At 36.5% G+C, this 21336-nt stretch overlaps 1 protein-coding gene across 12 annotated transcripts in view; it reads left to right on the forward strand.

The window, feature by feature from the left end:
* CACNA1D (calcium voltage-gated channel subunit alpha1 D) overlaps positions 1–21336 on the forward strand; it is a 209333-nt gene that overhangs the window by 82272 nt on the left and 105725 nt on the right. For all 12 annotated transcript variants that reach the window (XM_017820002.1, XM_017819993.1, XM_017820001.1 and 9 more), the window contains exons 4-5: positions 16964–17103; positions 20848–20990. In XM_017820002.1, the coding sequence (XP_017675491.1) occupies positions 16964–17103; positions 20848–20990 (283 nt within the window). The remainder of the gene's footprint in view (positions 1–16963; positions 17104–20847; positions 20991–21336) is intronic.

Consider the following 21336-nt stretch of genomic DNA (forward strand, 5'->3'; position numbering starts at 1 on the left):
TTTTGATCAAATGTGATTGGAGAAACTAGTGTTGATTCTTTGGTGGAGTTCGAGTGGTGACAATTTTGACCCTAAAGTAAGGATTTGAAGGTACAGAGTTTAAATACATTCACTGAAACAGACATAAAAGAAATTCATATCTTTAAATTACATAACAGATTTATGTGCAGACTTCATCACACAATGGAAATTGCTTTCTGACAGAGGGTAAATTAATCATCTTCTTGTGGATCAAGTCAAATAAATAGGTGCAGAGGAAGGATAATAGGATGACTCTGTAAAGAAAACTTAATTCATAAGGGGGGACTGTAATAGCATGACATTTTTCAGCTAGGAAAATTGAAGAGAGAGACAATCTCATTGGGAGAACATGAGCAAGAGAGAAAAGCTATTCAAGCTAAAGGATAGTGTTGGCACAAGAACAATTGGGTATCAACTCACTGTGGGTAAAGGTACATTAGTGATTAGAAGAGCTTTCTAAATGCCAGAGGGGTGAGATATGGGAACAGCATTCCAGTAGGAGTGAACAGGACATTCATTTTGGCAGGATTTGGACCCCAACTTCACATATTATCTTAATGCTGTCAATTCTGCTGGGAAAGGGTACAGCAAAGAATGAAGAAATAAAGTAGGAAAAAGAGGCAAATTTGAATTTACTGACTTGTTGCCTTGATTTACCACAAAACCTAATAAAATGCTAGGCTGTGTATTTTTTTTATGACAAGCTTTAGAATATGTGGAAGAACACGAAATACCAGGAGTTTATTCAGCACAGTTAATTAGTGCTGCTGCTTCTTTTCACCAAAAACTTTGCAATTAGTAATTGATGGGTTTTCGAAGTCCATTGAGAGTCCTGAGCAGGTAACAGCCCTGCTTCAAAGAGCTGTAGTTCATAGGAATCAGTAGCAATGCATGTTTTATTATCTAAATGTATTTTTACTTCCTGATTTTTTCTTTATAGAACAGGAGGGATAGGATTTCTAATGCCAAGTCACTTTCCTAGTTAGAAAAGCCCACAGATATTTCATTATGTGTACTTTTTGTAATGCTGGGGTATTAATGGAAATGAGGATTTATTGGAATCTAGTGTCACTGATTTTTGAGCTCCTTTCCTAAGTGATAATATACTGGAAATATATAGATCAATGATGACCTGTGAAATTAGGAATAAATAAGGTATTTGGGCAGAAGTGCCAAAGTATCTTATACAGAGAGAGAACCCGATGGAATTGTAATGTAAATAAGACTGAAATGGAGAACTATTTTAAATATAAATCATGTTTTTATTCTTCTTGATCATGTGTTTGGTACAATAAGAAGAATCAAGGATGTTCTAGTTACTGGTGCAGGACAAACATTATGCAATGGTGTGGAAATAATAACATATGAAGTGCTTACCTGCTTTGAAGCAAAAGCTGGATTTGTTTCTGAAAACTGTTGGGTGACTTTAAAAATGTAACAGGAGATAAGGTTGATCAAAACTAAGAGGAATAACTGTATTATGACCTTTGTATTTCAGTGAAATAATGCCTTTTTTGGTTTTGATGTTTGTTTCCTATGGAAGAGCAGGACTGAGTCTTTCAGCAAACTTTCACTGCAGGGATCATTGCAATGTTTTATGTATCTCTACACCAAATACTACTGTAGAAATAGCACAATTGCTGGATGCCTCACCAAAACTAAATGTCATTGTCAGACAACAGAAGAAGTAGATTTTTAAAATAATCACTTTTACTTATGCCTGAAGAGTTGTATTCTGTGATAGCGAGTTTGGAGTCTTTCAGCCTTGATTCACAAAAAATGCATATACTCATATAATTTGTCTGATTTTGGTGGTATTATTACTGATCTGTGCTAGAGGAAATCAAGCAACTGATTTTTCTTGTGGAACTATGATCCTATTTAAATAATTGTAACTTTAAGGCTAATCTGCCTTTCAAAAACAGCATTATTTTAACTTATTGTAGAAATGAAACTGTTTTTGTATTCCTGTTTTTCTGTTTTAATACAAAATTCTGAGTCATCAGTGAACCTTTGTATAACAAATATTATCTACTGTTGTTGTGAATAAATGAAAATTTACATTTTGCATTCCCATAAGTATCTGTTTGAAAAAAACCCCCAAACTTACGCTTTTAAATCTGAGCTAAGGTGCCACTTGTTAGTTGTGGCTCAGGTGCTTAACTTTTTAAGGAGAAAACCCAGATTCTTGGTCAACCCAACCAAAACAAAACTAAGAAACAAAGATTATTCTCTGGTCAACAAGCACATGGTACTCTTGCCACTGTTTTTACATTCCACTTTTCCTTCTTTGACACCTTTCATCTTTTAACTCTATGTCCAGGATAAACTAAGCATGCAGATTTAAAGCTTGTCACTTGGTGTACATTCTGTTAATTGTGATTAGGATTTAGTCTTATATGCTATAAGAAAACAAATAACTGGTTAATATTTAAAAAGGAAATGCTGTCATAGTTGAAATACCAGGTTTGAAATATATAGTCATGTTGAGAATAGAGGTTCATTCCCTGGTATTGTTAATACAGACTTTAAATGTTCCAAAATAAGTTAATTGTTTCCTAAGTCTCAATATATTTAGGCATTAGTAAGAAATTAATGTATGTAGTCCAGTTGATAGTTACAAAGTATGTTACAAAGTGTAGTTACAAAGCATTTTACTTACTGCTTTTGAATATGGCCTCTATGTATTTATAATTTAAGAACTGGTTTTGTTTCCAGAACAGTCAGATTTTAGATCATAATTTTTAGTAATCTGTGGGATTACTAAATCAGGGTAATTATAACAGGGTAATTATAACAGTTGTTACATACTTTTCTGTGAAGTGACTTGTTCACCATGTACAAGGCTGAATTTGTTGCTGGTATTTTTACCTCTTTTTATCTTAAAAAAAAAACCACCAAAAACAAATAAATCCAAAACAAGCCACAAAACCAGCCAAACACAAAGAAGTTCAGATGCTTCAAAAGGATGTGAAGTAAACCATGTAATATGGCTGAATTTCCCTGAAGGAGGAGGAAGGTGTCAGTTACGATTAATGTGAACAACATTTATGGCCCTGGAGATGTGACCTCTCGTTACAGTAAATGTGACAGCACGAATTACTTTCAATTACAGTGAACTACATTCAGCTACATTGGTTCTGACACACCTCACTAGGAGTCTGCTGCTGTGGGAGCTTGAACCAAAGGAAAAAAAGGCAAAACCTCAGAGTGCAAGTGTGTGTGTGTCACTTGAGCAAAAGCGCTGGATTCGGACTCTGACGTATTGTTGCCTCGGGTTTTACACACTTCTGTTACATCACTTGTTATTTCCATTGGCACTTTCAGGTTTATGCTTTGGGCACTGAAGAATATGGAAACCACCTTTTTAATATGCCATGTATAATAGATGTAAATGCTGAATTATCTTTTTTAAAAGGTTAGATGAATTATCCTTTTTATTTTTGTCAGATAGTAACCTGCACCTTTACTTGGAATTATAAGTGGGGTTTACTAGCTATCAGCATGTCCAATGTGTCCTATTTTTTTTAATGGCATAACTGTCTTCTAATCTTTATTAACATTATGCATTTATTCTTACAAATTAAATATATCACAGCACAGGATATTTATCACTTGACAGAAGCAGTTCTTATAATGTCAGTACTTTTTCCTTCAAGGTTCGATTATCATGCTTGAGTTTCTTCCTCTAAGCTTTCACAGAAAATAAAAGATGCCCAGGGCAGAAGTCAACCTTTCACTTTTGCTACAGAGGAGATGCCATCTATTTCACGCTGTGCTAAGTATTCCATCGAAACATGAGTAAAACAGTGCCTTTGGCAAATGATACATTAGAAATAGCACTAAGCAAAGGAAATAGCTTTAATTAAAGCGTTTTCTTTCACTTTGAGGACTCGATTTGCAGAGTATTGGGCATTTATTCTGCAGAGATGAAGACCCCCTTTTCAAATTCAAGGGACTGGTGTTGGAATCACACTAGAAAATTCGTGATGTAAAACTGCTAGTTAATGAAAGAGGAAGAAAAACGGTGATTGCTGATTCCAAAGTGATTTTGAACTAAGACTGTGGAGTCTAAATTCCTGTTAGTCTTCATCCTATGTTAAGGACTAATTTTCAAACCTCATTTTTTCCAGTATTTTCACTGGCCGTTCAATGCTCTAATAGTGGTTTGTGAAAATATTTGTAAATGTTTCAATGGGTGTTATAAAAACCAATATGCAGTATAAACTGACTTCCATATGTTGGCAACTCACCAGGCAATTAAGGTACAAAGGTTTGTATTTCAGTTGTTTTACTTACTAATACTTAGAGTAGAATAATATAATTTTTAGAGCTTTCTTCAAATCACTGAAACAGTGGGAGACTAATAGAATTTTCAAATCAGCTATTCTGGCTGTGAAATGTCCTCACTTAGGCAATCAGATTCCCTCAAATCCTGTGTTTGGTTTTGGGCCCCTCACTTCAAAAGGGAGATTGAGGTGCCTGGAGTGTGTCCAGAGAAAGGCAACAAAGCTGATCAAGGCTCTAGAAAATCCTGTGAGGAGTAGCTGGTGTTGTTTAGCCTGGAGAAAAGGAGTCTCCGAGAGACCTTATCACTCCAAACAACAACCTGAGAGGAGATTGTTCTCCTCTATCATGTCTCAGAAGAAAGGACAGTAGGAAATGGCCTTATAATTGTACCAGGGAAGGTTCAAATTGGGTATTAAAAAAAAAAAAATCACTGAAAGAATGGTCAGGCATTAGAACAGGCTGCCCAGGGTGGTGATGGAATCACCATCTCTGCAAGTGTTCAAGAATTCTCTGGATGTGGCACTTGGGGATATGGTTGAGGTGTGGTTGTGGTGGTGGGTTGATGGTTGAACCAGATGATCTTGAAGGTCTCTTCCAACCTTGATGATTCTGTCATCTTTGGTAAATGTATGTTAAATTCTGTGCATGTAAGTGAAAGAGAGGAAAAATTAATTTTTTGGGTTTGGCTCTTGATCTCTGTGATTTTTATCTGATTAATATAACAGGTTTTCTCTTGCCTACTTGAGAGTAGTAGAGACTTGGGATCTTAAGAGGAAAAAGCCTAATATTTCCAATAGAGAGATAACAACTCGTTTCATATAATTACTTTCAAGAATATAGTTTTAAAATATCCTTTAGGGCCTGTCCCACTGAATAGTTGGGAGAAAAGTCACAGGGATTATGACATTCTAAATCATCTGTAAAGCAGTTTTATAGGTGGAGAAAAAGCAGGTGTTGGTATTCTCAAACTGTCTTATAATGATAATGGAAATGAACTTGAAACAGTGAGAGAATACTGAATATATTGATGTGGACAGTGAGTTCTCTGGAAATCAAAACTGATATTCCAGATAAGGGAATAAATTAAAACAGGCTTAGATGCAGTTCAGATGGGAATAATAACAAAATAATCTTCCTGATCAAATGTTCTGTTTGCAGAAGCGGAAAATGAAATAAGACGTTCAAAACTTAAATACATCCCCTGGGATGCCAAATGGTATGGGAATGAGAGGAAGGAAATGATTTTGTGTTGCAACTTTGAAATTATAAAGATGCACTTAGAGGCGTTTGCAGACTCTGGAATTGTAATTGTAGCAGGCACTGGAGGGACTCTAAATAATGTTCTTAACATTCCACAGGGTAGTATGAAAACAGATTCATCTGTAGAGAAGACAGAAATTTGGCTTCAGGGCAAGCAGACTCATGTCTTCCTTTCTATCAGAAGTGGAAGGTTTTTACCAGTAAGGTTTGATCTGCAGATCACAGGAAGTGAACAAAACTTTTTTTTTTTTTTTACTTTATTCAGTTTTGCTTTTACTGTGGCAGGTTTTCCTGATACCTTAACAATGTATATCAGTAGTATTTCAAAATTAGTGCATTTAGTGTTACTTCGGTTGAACACTTTTCTATCATGAGTAGAAGGAAGAAAAGAGTAAGGCTTCATAGTGGTGCTATTACTAGAACTATAAGCTAAATATTTTAATTTTTTTAATGAATTTTCAGAAGAGTGGATCAGTCTTGTACCTGAACATGGCTGAAATTAAAGCAGGTGTATGAAATTAAAGGTATATATGAAGTTAAAGCATGGGTCTTGTTTGTGGACTGGGTACAAATCAGTGGTTTAGCTGTGCTATTTTTGAATTTTTGTTGGAGCTCCTCTATGGTTATAAAGAGCTATTCCACTTCTTAGTATCTCTCCATGTGTTCTCTTTGCAATGGAGCAAAGGGCTTCTGTTGAACACTGTCATGGCAGAAGAGCACATTTCTCCTTGTTTTTTTCTCTACAAATCTGCATTTTCTTTGTTATGGAACAGCCAGAGCAATCTGACCCTCAGATGTGTAATGAAAATGTCTCCATGTTCATTTAGCCTTCTCTTCAAGTTGGAAGAACTATAGAAATCTTCCCTTTCACAGTTATCCAAATACTTAATGGGCACACAAAATGGGAATCTCCCTACATTTTATTGCTGCAGGGAAATATCAGTTTCTACAGCCACATGAAATTTTGCATATCTGGAATTTCCTATAAGACATTCTTTCAAAACAAAGTCTTTTGTCAGTGGAAATGCTTTGATTTTTCGCTGTTGAATAAAATTTTTATTAAATAGACACTTCAACCATTTAGTTGAAAAACAACCACAGGAGAAGAAAAAGTACTAGGAAGAATTTGTTCAGCAAACTGAGACAATCAAGGATAAAGTTGTGCTTTAACATTTTCATGGCTATTGTAGACCATTCTCCTGTCAGTTTGGATAAATGCATGTTTTTGGTTCCTTACATTGCTGTTCTGAACAATGTCTACGAGGAGTGTTCTATCCTGCCTGCTCCTTCAGTGGAAAATATATTTCATTGGCATCGTTGCTGTCGACACTTCTGTAGTTTATGACTCCTAATGCTCTGGCAGGTTGTCTGCTCATAAATAATGCAGTCTTCCTAGATTTTTTTCAGTGGTTTTTAGTGCAATTTTACCTACTAAAAAATACAGAGTAAATGAAAGTGTATCTGTGGAGTTAAGAAATTCTTTCTAGAAGAAAATAATTCCAAAGAGTTAATAGAGCATGTGGCATGTTGTTCCCAGAAAGGCATTAGATATTTCACACTGAAACTTATTTACCAAGTGTACCTTCTCCTCAGTATAGAGTTGTCATATGCACATCATATCATCTGATGTTAGGATGTATTAAACAAGAAAGTAGGAACTCCATACAGATTTCTCTGATCAAATTTCTTAACGTTGTTACTGATATAAGGGATTCACATCCTCTGGTACTTCTAAAAGCCCTTGTTGTTGTTTTTTTTTTTTTTTGTAATACTTTAATTCTGTAGCCAGCCCTGATACAGAAGACCCAGCCCTGGTCATAGCAGTTGACTGCTCTCCAAAAGCAGAGGGCTGAAGAAAATGTTCTCAGTCTTGCTGGTTTTCAAGGGGCAATAGTAAGACCACAAGTGTAGGATATTGGTTGGCCACTGGTCCAGGGCTCTGTCATTTAAAACCTGAGCAGGATGATTAGAAAACCTCCAATAAAATAACAGGCCTAACCATGCAGTCCCTTTGTATTCCCCTCAAAGTCAGACCAGGACATAGGGTAGGTGTGGTGTGTTTGAGTTTTTGAAAGCCTTACTCATGAGGATTTTTTAAACCTTTTCCACGGTAATAAAAACCAACTAGACAAAAAAAACCCCAAACAAACCCTACTGAACTAAATTATTTATCCTTACATAATGGAAGTTTCTACTCTACTAGAAGTATTTAGAAAAACAAACTATCCCACTGGGTCGATTTTTAACAAATCATTGCATAGTTTTTAGTCTGACAAAAGCAAAGAGCTACTGTAGTCATCTGTCTGACAGATTAATGAGTAAAGTATTGTGATGAAACTGCTCTATCAGATTTGCCCAGTTCTTTTGTAATGAAAGTGAAAATTAGATTTGCAATCAGATGAATAAATCTTGGGCAAAAAACACCTACTCAAAGAATGTCATTGTTCTGTTTCTTGGCTGACACTGTCAGTGCAGAACGGAACTACAAACCCAATCTGTTCTCCGTATTGTTTTAATTATTTTTTTTTTCCAGAAAGTCCTTGACATTCTTGAAAAACAGCACTGGATCATTATAGAGCTGTCAATGAGTACCTAACCCACAGAAATGTTAGCTGAGCACAAAGTGACCATAAGTGATGTGAGGGCCACTCCTATACATTGGAGAACTGTGTTGGTCAAAGAAGGAAGTGCACAGGTTGGAAAACTAGGAATCTATTGGGAAGTGAGCATAGGAAAAGTGGATATGTTTAAATCTAGGCTATTGCAGCATCACCTGAATAGGTTGGCTAAGTGTTTATGACAGTTTTATAAACAGTATCTATGTTTTTGAGGTCTGATTAGCCAAAAAAAAATGGGAAAAGCTCTCACAGGAGTATTATTTTTTCTTATATGTTTTGTAGTGAAATGCTGAACTGCACTAATTACAGTTTGATTTGATTGGTGAGATTTTGGGCTGGAGTTTTTCTGTTTTAAGGAAAAACAATTTATTTAAGCTTTTGGAGTTGGTTTGGTTTTGTTTGTTTGTTTGTTTTCTAACTACTTTGCCCTTGTTTTTTCGTTTCTCCCTAAATGTTCTGGGAAGTCTATATCTGCAAAACACTCGTGGAACATAAAAAATAGACTTGTTACTAGTCTTGTAACATCTGAAAGTTTTCCAAGCTCCAACATATATGTAAAAAAAAAAAAATATTCCATAGAGGATTTACTGCTGTCAGTGCTCCTGTGTGTTCTCTACTCATGGGTTTCTGCATGGTCACAGTGAATTTATAGGGATTAAAATATTCTCTTGATTTTTAAATTCTCAGAACTTGAAGATGTTGACTAAACTCCATGATACCTAGTAATATTCTCACCCCTTGGTTTTTAGCTAAAACCTGCTGTCTTATAAATAAATAAAACTACTAGCAAGTAACAAAATATGTTTAATGTTATGCTGTTTTATGACTAGATTCAGGTTTAATTCATCACTTGACACTGACTCTAGTCAACTGTGTAAGGTAAAATTATGAGACAATGTGCCACTACATCCAAATATTCTGTTCTACTTTCTTTATTGTGCTGACCTTATTTTTTCTGAATATCATGAATTAGAGGGTGGCAGAAAGGCACCCAAGTAAATTGGATTCTGTTCTAGTTATATTCTTTATTGCTTACTTGGCCTGCTCTCAGCTGTGCAATTCACATTCTTTGGCACTGTGCTTAGTCTTCAATAGGAGTTGTGTGGATTTAGTGCTGGAGCTCTTGTGTCACCACCTGCCAGCGTTTCTCCAGCTTGCCTTCCACACCTTGCAAGTGTGCAGTCAGTGCAAAGTGATTAGTTCATTTTCCCTTGGTTGATAAATTTTAAGTACATGGTGAATTTGTGGTAGGTCTGTTAGAGTTTTAGTAGTTTGAGTAAATTTTCAAAATCACAGCATTTCTCATTCCTCCAGAACAATAAGCAACAGAAAGGTTATCTGAGTCTCTGTAAGGGTGTGTAAGGGAGTGTAAATAGTGGATTTAATAATGTGCATACAGAATGGATGTCTGCTGTTTTCACTTAGTTGTTATTCAGCAAAATTCTGTATTACCTGTCAGAGAGTAGAGTTCTGCCTAAATATAACATAGGAGAAAACATAGGAAAGAACTTTGGATTTTTTTCTGTTTAATGCTATGATCAGAAAATTCTTACTTAACATGTACTAAATAGAACTTGTACGTGAACAAAACCAGCATGAATCCACACAGATGCCTGGTAATTGATGTGAAAATTTGTCATTTGGATGCAACGTTTTTCTGTACAAACTCTTATTTACGGAACAGAGGTGTTGACATTGTTATTGCGTTACTTGCAAAGTAAAGTGGAAAATACATGATTAAGAATATGGTAAGCAGTCACACTCAAAGATGAAATGCAGGTCTACTGTGCATTTAGAGGAAGTGATTGCAGGAACTAATGAAAGAAGTTATCACAGTGTTAAACATGGTCTGCTTATTCATGTACCACCGGCTGCCAGAGTCTGTCAGATGAAAGTAAAGGCATTACTGCTACCTGAAACTGTCTTTGAAGGTTGAGATACTATTTCAGTGATGTAAGTTGTTAAAATGCTCCTTCAGACTACATTGATTAAAAAAAAAAACAACTTTAAGAAACTTAATTGCACTTAATTTTAATTACAGCTCAGCGTAATGCCGACACATCCATTTTGTTTGTTTGCTGTGCTCAGTATTTGAGTTGTTTTATTGCACGTTCTTTTTTGCAAACACAAATGCCTGCTTGAGATCTGGAGAATGGAACTGTTGTTAATTGGGGCTATACCAAGTGATTGTCACTTCACAATTCAAAAAAGACGAAAAGATTCTGTGTCCTCTTTGGAAACAGTGGAAATTCTGAGAGTGAGATTTGTTGCGTGGCAGTGGTACCAGGAATGTGAAATCCCTTTGGTTTTATATAGAACTGTTGTAAGAATGTTTATGCTGTGCAACACCTGCTTATTTCTACTCCTAAATATGGAGTCTGCATTTGGTTTTGACTTTCGAGTCTCAACCTTGCCATCAGATGTCCCAAACTGCCAAAGCATCTGGATCAGCAGTAATATGATGGTGTCCTATAAAGAGACTGGAGATATTTCTGGGCCTAATGCCAAATTCCTGCCCAGACTTGCCCTGGATTTTGCATGCATTCAGTGTCTTCAGACATAGAAGGGTCTCACGTACTTGAAATGTCACGTGCACTTGAAGTATGGAAATAATGTCTGTTGGCCCACGTCTGTGTTAAAAAAGTGTAGGGATGGGTACGTGGTTCTATTTTCTGAAGTTGCTGCAGAGCACTGTCAGGAAGCAAAGCTGCACTTCCAAGTGCAGACATCTGACATAGCTGAGACCAGTAGTTGCATTCCCTCTGGTGGATCAGGACTGCTCAGGAAGGTACAATGTGATTTAATTGGATTGATCAGAACACAGATCCTTAAAATACTGTTTTTAGAACTCTCCCTCCCTTGTTTGTTATGTATCTAAAGACATAGTTAATCAAATTGTTCTCACCAAATTGTTGAGTGATAAATAATTCCAATTCTTCTCATAAATGGAGAGTAATTTACATGTCTGTTCTTGGAAGTAAATGACTTTGTTTCTGTTTTTAAAGTTGATGAAATTAAGCTAGGCATATGGATTTCTTTTTACCAGGTATATGGATTCCATGTTTGTTTCACTTTCTATATTGGGAAACTACTATAAGACTTCTCACATGTGGGAATAAATAGGTTTACTTTCCTTTTTTTTTTTTTTCATTCTTACTGCAGTGCAGGTCCCAGATGATTTTCATGGGAATAAAGGTACACGAGGTGAAAAATTAAATAATTATATTTTAAAATTCAGAACTCAGTTACTTTTCTGTCTTACAGATGCTACATTTTCCCAGTGGCAGAACTTGACAGAATGGCTGTTTGTCAAAAATAAACAGCTTTTTATGTTGTTGAGACATTGGTCACGCAACTTAGTAAATACCCCATGATTGATTCTTTTTTTTTTTGTTCCCAAATTAATAATGTCAAAGTATCTTGTGTTATGTCTAAACTTCGTAAAGTTTATCAGTTTACTTAGCTTAAAGGGAGCCACTTTTTCTGCTGAGCAGGTTTTTACTCTGATACAGGTGTATTACTCTGAATGCAAAAATGTATTTTCTCAGTTAAGAAATAATTGCCATCTCTGATGCCAAGGGAATAGAAACTAATATGGGAAGACTTAATTACATAGCAGAATAGATTACAGTTTTGCAAATTAATTACTTATTATTTTGAAACAATTATTTTGTGAAGCATCTTAAGTTAAACGCAGAGTTGTAGTGCATCACCTTACGACATGTAACAGTAGCTTTTCATATTTCTTTCAGAGATTTTGAAAATATGGAGATAAATGATGACTAATGTACACCATCTGGCCAGGGTGGGGGGAAAAAAGATTTCCTGAGCAACAGGGTTTCTGCTAAGCTGATTTACTTAAAATAAGAAAGCAAATGCTTTTTTTTATTATTTTTTTTTTTGAGAAAATGAAATTCTAATGATTTCACCTAAACTCCCTGGGGAAGGGTAGCCTTTGGTTTGTACTCCATGATCAATATTAAAGTGGAGCTCGTTGGGCTCCATCAGAAAGGAACTGTATCTCACCAGTCCTGTTGCATCATATATTCAGAAAAAGATTGCTGAGACTTGAAGCTTTTGAGCAACATTAACAAAAGTGTTAGACAGCCTTGCAGGAATCAGCTGCCTGTGAGGAGAGATGACCCAGCTTTGTGTGGTACCAAGTCAGTGAACAAGCAACTATAAATCTATACAACCTTAGGATTAGATCCTTTGTAATGCAGACATATTGCTGTGCTTCATATCTTCTCTGGGTTTACAGCTGTCAGTTTTTTCTGATAATTTTGTGATGCAATATAGAACCAAAGGCAATAATAGATGTTAGAAATTATTTGTTCTTTAATCTGTGCAATTTCTTAGAACCGAACAGCCTTCTCAGTTTCTTTTAATATAGTTTTTGTTGTACAGGTACTCAGTCTTATGTATTTCTTTTTTTTTTTCTTTTTTTTTTGTTGTCTTCTTTCTCAGTGTTTCTACTTCCACTTTTAATGCAACAAAGTATTCACTTAAAGATCTCAACTAATTTGAACAAAATAATAAGTGTAGGGATTTCTCCACTGTGAAGAAAATAAAGCAGATAAATGTGTGCATCACAACCTGCTAGAAGTGCAGCCTTCAGTCTGTATTTTGAATTTATCTTTTACTGTTTTATATTTATTTTTACCTAACAACCCCACCTCTACAACTCTTCCAGTAATACTGAAAATGATGTGATGGATGAAATTTCATTTACTCTTGAGTAATAGTTGCTTAAGCTCTGGACATACAAGATGATGTGTGGCCTACAGATGTATCAGGGTTGCAGAGGCAAAAAAATTGATGTCCATGGTGACTGGCAAGAAATTACCCAAGTGTGAGAAGGGACTGCCAGAACCTTCCTGAGTGTGAGCAGGTTGTTAACTTTGCAGTTCGTGTGAGAACATCTGTTGGCTGCCTGCTTATTAAAGAGCCAAACAGTCTGTAAGGAAAGCACAGCCTGTACTTGGAATATTGTTAACTATAGGGCCAAGTCATTCATGTAGCCTCTGTGGGAGACACAAGTTGTTATTTAGAAAAAAAAAAAAAATCAAAAAATTGAGTGTGTGAGAGCATCAAAGGAAGGAAAAATGAAACACTGGAAAAATAATAGTCCTCTTTGGTTGTAGATGTATAGCTGTATAGAAACATCTGTGTTCCTTTTCTCAAGGTTTTCAAGGAACTGTGGCTCTGGGATTGCCCAGTGGCTGCTTTTACAAAGCATCTTTTTCTTGTGCCGTTGGTTACATTAATAGCATTGTCCCTGATTCTGTCTTGTGCCCATTATGAATATATATTTCTAGGGGCAAAATCTGGAACCATTCACATATGTGCTTTACAACAGGGAACAAGGATGGAAGGAAACATTTCCGTTCTTCAGAAAGGAAGGAAAACTTTCCCAGTGTTCAAAGTTGTGTGAAATGTGGAGCTTTTAGATGTTGAAGGCACAGTGGGTGCAGGCAGTCATACATGCCCTGAATCTATCCCTACTTTTCCCTGTGATCATGGAAGAATTATTAGAATCATATCAGAATGACAGAAGTTACACAACTGTTACCTGGGAGAGACCTTTGGAAGTTACCTTTTCCTTTGGCTCCTAGCAGGACTGTTGCCAGCATTAGATCAGCTCAGCTGTACCATTGCATCTTCAAAACTTCCTGCTTTAAACCTGCATGTTCCCATTCTGCCCTCCCTTTCTGATAAAGAAACTTTCTTAATGTACTGTGAACCTCCCAACTTGCATCTTATGACTGTGTCTCCTTATTTTCCCATGTGCTGCTAGTTATCATTTGGCTTCATAGTCTTTGTATCCCCCTCGTACTAGTTGTAGTCTAGTGTTAGCTCTTCTCTTGGGGTCCTCTGGACGGAGAGGAGATTCTCCTTGCTGGAGAGGAAATCTTTCCTTTTCTGGAACCTACACTCTCAACACTCATTTTGAACTAAGAGACACAAAACTGTAGAAGTGTTGCAGCCTCACAGCACTCAGTAGAGATACATCACAATTTCCCTCTGTCTGTTCACCATGCTGTTCCTAATACAGCCCAGTATGGAATTTGTTTTACAATGAGCACATATTTAACTTGATGCCCACTGTGACTTCCAGGTCCTTTCTCAGCCCATATTGGTGTGGGATTATTTAACCTAAGGTGCAACACTTCACATTTTTCCTTGGTGAGAGTCATGTGGCTTCTGTTGGTGCAGCTGTCAAGGTTTCTTGTGGTCCATCTGCCAAGTGACACACACTGACCTTAAACCCACCAGTCAGCTTAAAAATGAGATTGTCCTACCTTCCATGTGGATTTATTAGAATGTTTGCAATACTGTTTAGGAAATAAGAAACACTCCTGCTTCCATAAAAGAAATGAAATAAACAGGAACAAGACCAATATTACCTTTTAAAAATGGATGGTAAGTGATAGGGTAGAGTTGTTTAGATTTGAACTGTCTCATTAAAATGAACTGCAGGGGTATGTGGCCATTAGGCAGGTTACACTGGCATCAGGACTGGTGTGTAGCCCAAAGAGCAGAAGAGCATTAGAACATTGTTTGAGGGGAAACTGTGAAAGCCAAAGATGCTTTTTAGGGTGGAACCTGGTAGGCTGATGGATGGAATTAAATTACATGTTTACCTGTAAAATAGGACACTGGACATGGTGACCCAGGAGGCCCCATCCAGTCCTGTATCCTGTGTTCTTTTTAAGTAAAGAAGCTATTGCAGTCTTGTATATGTGAAACATATATCTTTTGTCTCACTTTTTCTCTTACTACTATGGTTTTGATATATATTTTGCCCACAGCAAATGCCAACTATAATATTTTTGTCTTCCTTATGTTGTCTTACATTATTTGTCGTTCTATATCCAAGCTGCAGACTTAGTTATATGCCGGGAGACAAAAATAGCTGTTATTGTGGAATGTGTACATGGTAGGATTTGCTTGTATTGAAGCATTTTTTGAGTATGTTTCTCAGGAATGCTGATAATCCATATTATTGTAATCTCTGTGGTGCTCTCTAGCTAAAGAGGTTTGATGGATTTTGGTGCACAAGCCATTCACATTTCTTCTGTCAGGCCACTTCACCCTTGTTAAGCAGTAGTTATTGTAGCTGACTGCTGATAAATTGATGGGTAAATGGAAGAGACAATTTTAAAGGCAATATTAGGAAGCTTGAGGAGAAGGAGGATGTCCATCAGTGTCACTGTACTGGAAGATCCCATACAAAATATAAGGTAGCTGAGGAGAAGCTGCCTTGGGTGAAGTGTTACAGTGTTTATGAAGTGAGCTCCAAGGAGAGGAAAAAGGCAGGAGTAGAGGACTGAGCTGACCAGGAGATGAGACCCAGGAAAAAGCCTTAACTGTCAGAGTGATCCCAGGGTGCTGCTTATTACAGATGAGGAGTACACAGTTTATTGATAAGCCTCTGCATCTGTTTGGTCACCAATGTCAGGTTTGTGGATATATCACATCCCATATGTAACCATCTTAAATGGCCTTTTCAGGAGGAAAAGAAATCTATCTTCCCAAGTTAAAGACATGCATGTTAGAATATCAAGGTCTTTTTTTTAAATTGTAAATGGTTAAGGCTTGGTTTCCTATTTGGTTGTATATGAAGGTGCCAGGATGTGTAACAAATAGGGATCATGTACTTCTGTGTGTTATGCCTGTCCTCTCTTTGAATGTATGACAGTAGAAGATTGTAATCCTGACTGGGCAGTCCAGGTACCTAACACTGCTTGTGATAAGTGAACAACATCACGTGTTCCTGAACGAGTTCAAAAAATGAATCATCCACTTTGTGCCTTTTGTTCTTGGCTGTAATATTTGAGTAGCAATAGGTAACTAAACCAAGTATTATACAAAGTGGTTATGTCTGAAGGTAAGAAGAACAGACATCTTAACTGATCTCTTTTGGTAGCAGTGACTTCTACCATTTATCCAAATCAAGTACACTAATACTGTAGAGAGAAGGAGCCCCCAAAATATTACCTAGTTAGCTAGGAAAAGAGATTCAATAGTTCTGCTTAAAGTAAGAATGTTGGTAAAATGCAGAAACAAATAACATTTAAAAAAAAAATTAAACAAATATGAAGTTGGAGCTTCAATGATACAAGGTGGTGACACAGTACCTTAAAACTTCTTCGAGCATAAAAGGTTGATTTAAAGAAACTGTGGTGATGTGGAAGAAAGAATAAGTCAAAGTAAGCTTTTACATTAAGATGAAAAAGTTGTAAGACAGTTTAAAATTAATTGAACACTGTTAAACAACTTAAAACTTTTTGAATATCCTTAGTGTGGGATAATGGCATCTTAACCTTCCTTATTAGGTAGAACTCTGTAGGTCCTAATTAAATAAAGGCTGATATAATGAATACTAAGTATACCACTGCTTGCTTTCTGAGGGTATTTCCAGGGCCCTGTTCTACAGCATTTTCTGGTTTTAATGAATGCAGAGAATCCTATTGACCTGGATGGGACTATTTGCTTAAGCCAAAGGTACAGTATGCTTCCATGTTTGCAGAAACAGAGCTGTTTTTTCTCTCACAGAGTGTGAAAACAAGAAAATCTCATGCAATTACGTATTATAACCTTGTTAGTACAGTTATCATTAAGTGTTATGCAAACAAAACCTGTAAAATAAACTGCCATGGAGGTATCTCCTTAGTCCTGATCAATACAACTTACCCTCTTACTGCAAACTTGAACTAGTGAAAAGCTGTTACATTACATTGTCTTTTATTGTACTTTTTTGTCTTCTACAGGAAAAAGTAGAATATGCCTTCCTGATAATTTTTACAGTTGAAACATTTTTGAAGATTATAGCATATGGATTATTATTACACCCCAATGCATATGTTAGAAATGGATGGAATTTATTGGATTTTGTAATAGTAATAGTAGGGTAAGTAACTTATCTTTCATCATACAAATATTTTAAATTTTCTTTACAGGGAGGTAGATACAGGACTGTTTGGCTGTGAGTGGCAGCCTCTGCTTGATTTCTGTTCCTGTGGAGCAAAAGAATGAACTAAGTGAAAAACTTTAAAAAAGTCCTAAAAGTTTTCTATGCTATCTGTACCTGTAGGCTGCATTGCATGATCAGCTTTATAGTGCAAGTTCCCAGAGAATTCTGAGTTCTGGCAAAGATTTTTCCACAGTAGCCTTTCAGAATATTTTCCCATCTGATTTTTCAGGGTAAACTGATGTCTTTCCATATGGTGAAAGTTGATCTGTTGATTACATTATTTCATTTATTTGTTGAACTCTGTGCTGTGATCATGTGGAGATATCTATTATACAAAGACCTCTAGGAGAACCCACATGTTTCAAAGTAAGGAGTGGTCAGGGAGACAAAACTGAGTGATTCCCTGAAATTTGCAAAATCTGAGGGAACTTGGCTTTGTTTTGGGATGTTGCACATCAGGCCCCAGATACATTTATGACTTTGGTTTGCCTGAGGTAGAATGTCTGCTAAAAATTACCCTGTGCACCTTGCTATACCAGGAAGCCCTGGAAAGTTTGTTCTTTGCCTCAGAGCTTGGGCCTTACACGGGTTACAGAAGAGAGGAGTGGAACATCCCACATTTATGTTGTGTAGCTGCTTATGATGAATAACTTTTGTGTCAGGACTTCACGTCCATGGTTGTTCTAGTTCATTAGATCCTACCTTCAGCTGTCTGGGGAATGAATCTTGAGACAGATATTCACTACTTTCCTAAATATTGTGGAGATTATATTAAAAATGTTTTTTCAGTACTTTAAATTCTGCTTATTGAAAATATTAATTATCTAGAACATGGAGAACATCATCCATTGTATAACCCTGTATGTTGTTGCTGGCTTGCAAAGGCAGCCTTGGTGTGCATTGTGCAGTTTTAATTTCAGTTTTAAATTCAGACTGTATCTAAGGTTGTGTGTAGTTGAAAGGGCCCAGAAATTAGAGTGTGTGCTGCTCTTTACTTGTGTCATTACAGTAAGGAAAAAGAAGATGCAAAGTAAAAGAATTTGTAGTAAAGCATTGTTAAATTTGGGCAAGTACTAGGAATGTATGAATGCCAGATTTGTAACTATTTGATTCTGAGATGCTAAATGTTACTGAGAAGATTGTATTTGGGCCAGTTGCTTGGCATTCAGGGAGTTTTGGTCCAGGACTAAAATTTGTGTATAAATAGATTCCTTCATCAGGTCAGGTCATTCTCAACAGATTGGCCTCTGTGCCTGAAGGGGAAGCTTGGTGGGCAGGTGTGGAGACTGTCACACACGAGTTCTGTTCTCTTGCCAAGCAGTCACTTGAATAGACCTCTTCCCTTTTGTCAAGTGACCACAGAGTTACAGTAACCCTGGAGCAGTCTAATTAACATGACCTCTATCTTTGGCTGTGTCCTAAATACATGATAACTAAAAAATTTTCCATTAACTCATAAAACACTCATTATTGGAGGCTAAATGTAGTTAGGTCAAATGCTCACACTGAATCCATTGAAAATATGAATAAAAAAGGACTACAAGCTATCAAATACCTAAAATATCACACAAAGATTGTCCTAGCTCAAAACCAAAATTTTTGGAATATAAACTATTGTATAGGTTGTCAGCAGCCTACATGTAAGGCAAGGTGGACCTTTCATAACATGTCAGGCACTGGCAAAACTGCAAGCAATGTTTTTGTTCTTTAAAGAAGAGCACAGCCTACATGATTAAGCAAGCACGAGTCCCATTTATTTAATTAATATGTAAAAGCCCAGTGAAAAATTGATTTTCATATATAACCCAAGGTGGATGTGGAATCACTTCTGGATCTGATTCTATTTGATTGGCTTCAATGTGAAATTTCATTAGGTATTTTAATAGCTCTGAAAGAGCTGCCATGATGTCCTATATTGAATGTATTGAAATTTCCTTCATGTGCTTTCTCAGCAGAAACTGTAACAGTCCAAATGCATTAATCTTAATTATACCTAAAGAAATCTCTACAAGCAGAAGGGAGACATGTATAGAGACTTTTTTCCAAATCAAATCTGGCATTTAAACTTTGGTAAACTGTAGAGGATTGAAAATGTAACTCTCAGTAAAGGAAATCAATATTTCTCTGCCTTGGTGGCTTTATAGGAATGAGAAATGTCCTGATTTCAGCTGGACAACATAAAGTGACAGAGCTGTAGACATAGCTGCAATATAGCTGTAAGCAGAACATGAATTAGTTTGAGTGGTCTGCTACTTGCCTGCCTGCTATCTCACCTAGTTTCCATTGATTTCTGTTAAAGAATGAGGTCCTGGTAGAGAAAGTTTTCATAGCATCTCCTGTGCCTGTAGCCCTTTAACTTTCTGAGTGTTGTGTGAACTGACAGGCTGAAAGCAGGTTCTCTAAATTCAGAACTTGATTCAGAAGTCTTTTTAATGTCTGCTTTTAAAGCATAAATAATCACTCTTGAAATCATTGAGGTGGCTTGTTTTCCTAGAATTATGCTTCTATTAAATTATGGGACTGAATCAGGACCTGAAATATTAAATGTCTGGGTTTGGTTATAGCAGTATGTAGGTTGCCGATGTTCATTCCATCATCAGTAGAGTCTTTGTGGCTGGGTTTTGTTCTGGAGGAGAATGGAGTGGACCAGGGCTGGGTATTGACTGATATGGGTCAATTGCTGACTGGGGGGAAGGTAAAAGTCTCCAATATTCTGGTTTAGGCAACCTATTAATATGTGATTTCAAGCAACTATCCAGCATGAGAGAGCTGTTAACCAGAGTTATGAAAACTTTTCATGACCAAAGTAAACCCCTGCACATTTCAGGCATTTTCTACAAGTGTGGAACACTTCTTAGGGTTACAAGACTCTACTAACTTGATAATCCTTTCAGGAGCAGTGCAGTTTTACAACTACTGAGCTACAGACTCTGCAAAGGATAACATAGTTTGTGTGGTCCAGCTGCAGTCTAGAAAACCACCCATCTGAAGTGGAGCTCCAAACTAAAACCAACCTGAGCTTAATTTGTATTTCAAGCATTTGCATCACTTTAAATTGCTGCTAGAAGTGGGAAAAAAAATAAAACTCTCATCTTCCAAACTGTTCTAATGATCCCTAGTTCATTCCTGCAGGGAAAAAAATACAATATAGTAAATGAGCCATCTGGGAATATATTTATCCTCAGAGGTATTATGTGTAAGAAAAAAATCTTTGTGGTGTTATTAGTTGTTACGCTCTATTTTTAATATATTCAGTTTCTGCTGACTGTATATAGAATATTGGAACTGCAGTGTCACTTGGAATTCATATATTCCACCAAAATTAGACTAGATAGTTTTTAGTTATTATCTATTTCTTCTTCTAAAGAGAAGATTAATTCTTCAAAAGTTACAGTTAAAATGTTTGAACCAAAGTAGCAAAGTAACTTCATTGATTTAAAAGTAGCACGTTGCATATACAAGAGGAATGCTATGTTACTGGATACTGTGTGATCCTTGTTCTCTAGAGGGATTATAAACTCTTGCACTTCCTGACTCTTCCTGCCATGATTTAATGTGTAAATATACCTCTCATTTTGACATCTGAACAACTTTTCAGAACTGTCTGCAGTTCAAGTAATTTCCAAAGTAATTGCATGGTAAATGGATAGTGATGACCTTACCTTTCCTCTAATTTTCTAGATTATTTAGTGTAATATTGGAACAATTAACCAAAGAAACAGACGGTGGCAGCCACTCGGGTGGCAAACCCGGTGGCTTTGATGTCAAAGCCCTAAGAGCCTTTCGTGTACTGCGACCTCTCCGGCTTGTATCAGGAGTGCCCAGTAAGCTCTTTTCCATTTAATTCCATTGGAATGAATACTGCAACTGCCCTGATTGTTTCACTTTCTTGTTCCAGGCACTAACAGAAATGAGAGGACAAAAATCTCAACTTTATACTGTCTGGTTCTGTATATAAAGTGAATTTCAAGATGAGTGATACCCTTTTCCAAGTCGAACAAGGGATTGTGAATTCAGTCAGTGTGTGATCTTCTTACACAGTTCAATAAGCAGATGGGGAATACGCTTCCTTTTTAGGAGCTTTATATAAAAGGAAATTACGTGTTAAAATGCTAAAACACCAGAAAATAAAATTCAAATTTTTTTTTTCAATTCTAAAAGCCTGCAGGT

The sequence above is a fragment of the Lepidothrix coronata genome, unplaced genomic scaffold (assembly GCF_001604755.1).
Source record: "Lepidothrix coronata isolate B3197 unplaced genomic scaffold, Lepidothrix_coronata-1.0 Scaffold78, whole genome shotgun sequence".
Taxonomy (NCBI): domain Eukaryota; kingdom Metazoa; phylum Chordata; class Aves; order Passeriformes; family Pipridae; genus Lepidothrix; species Lepidothrix coronata.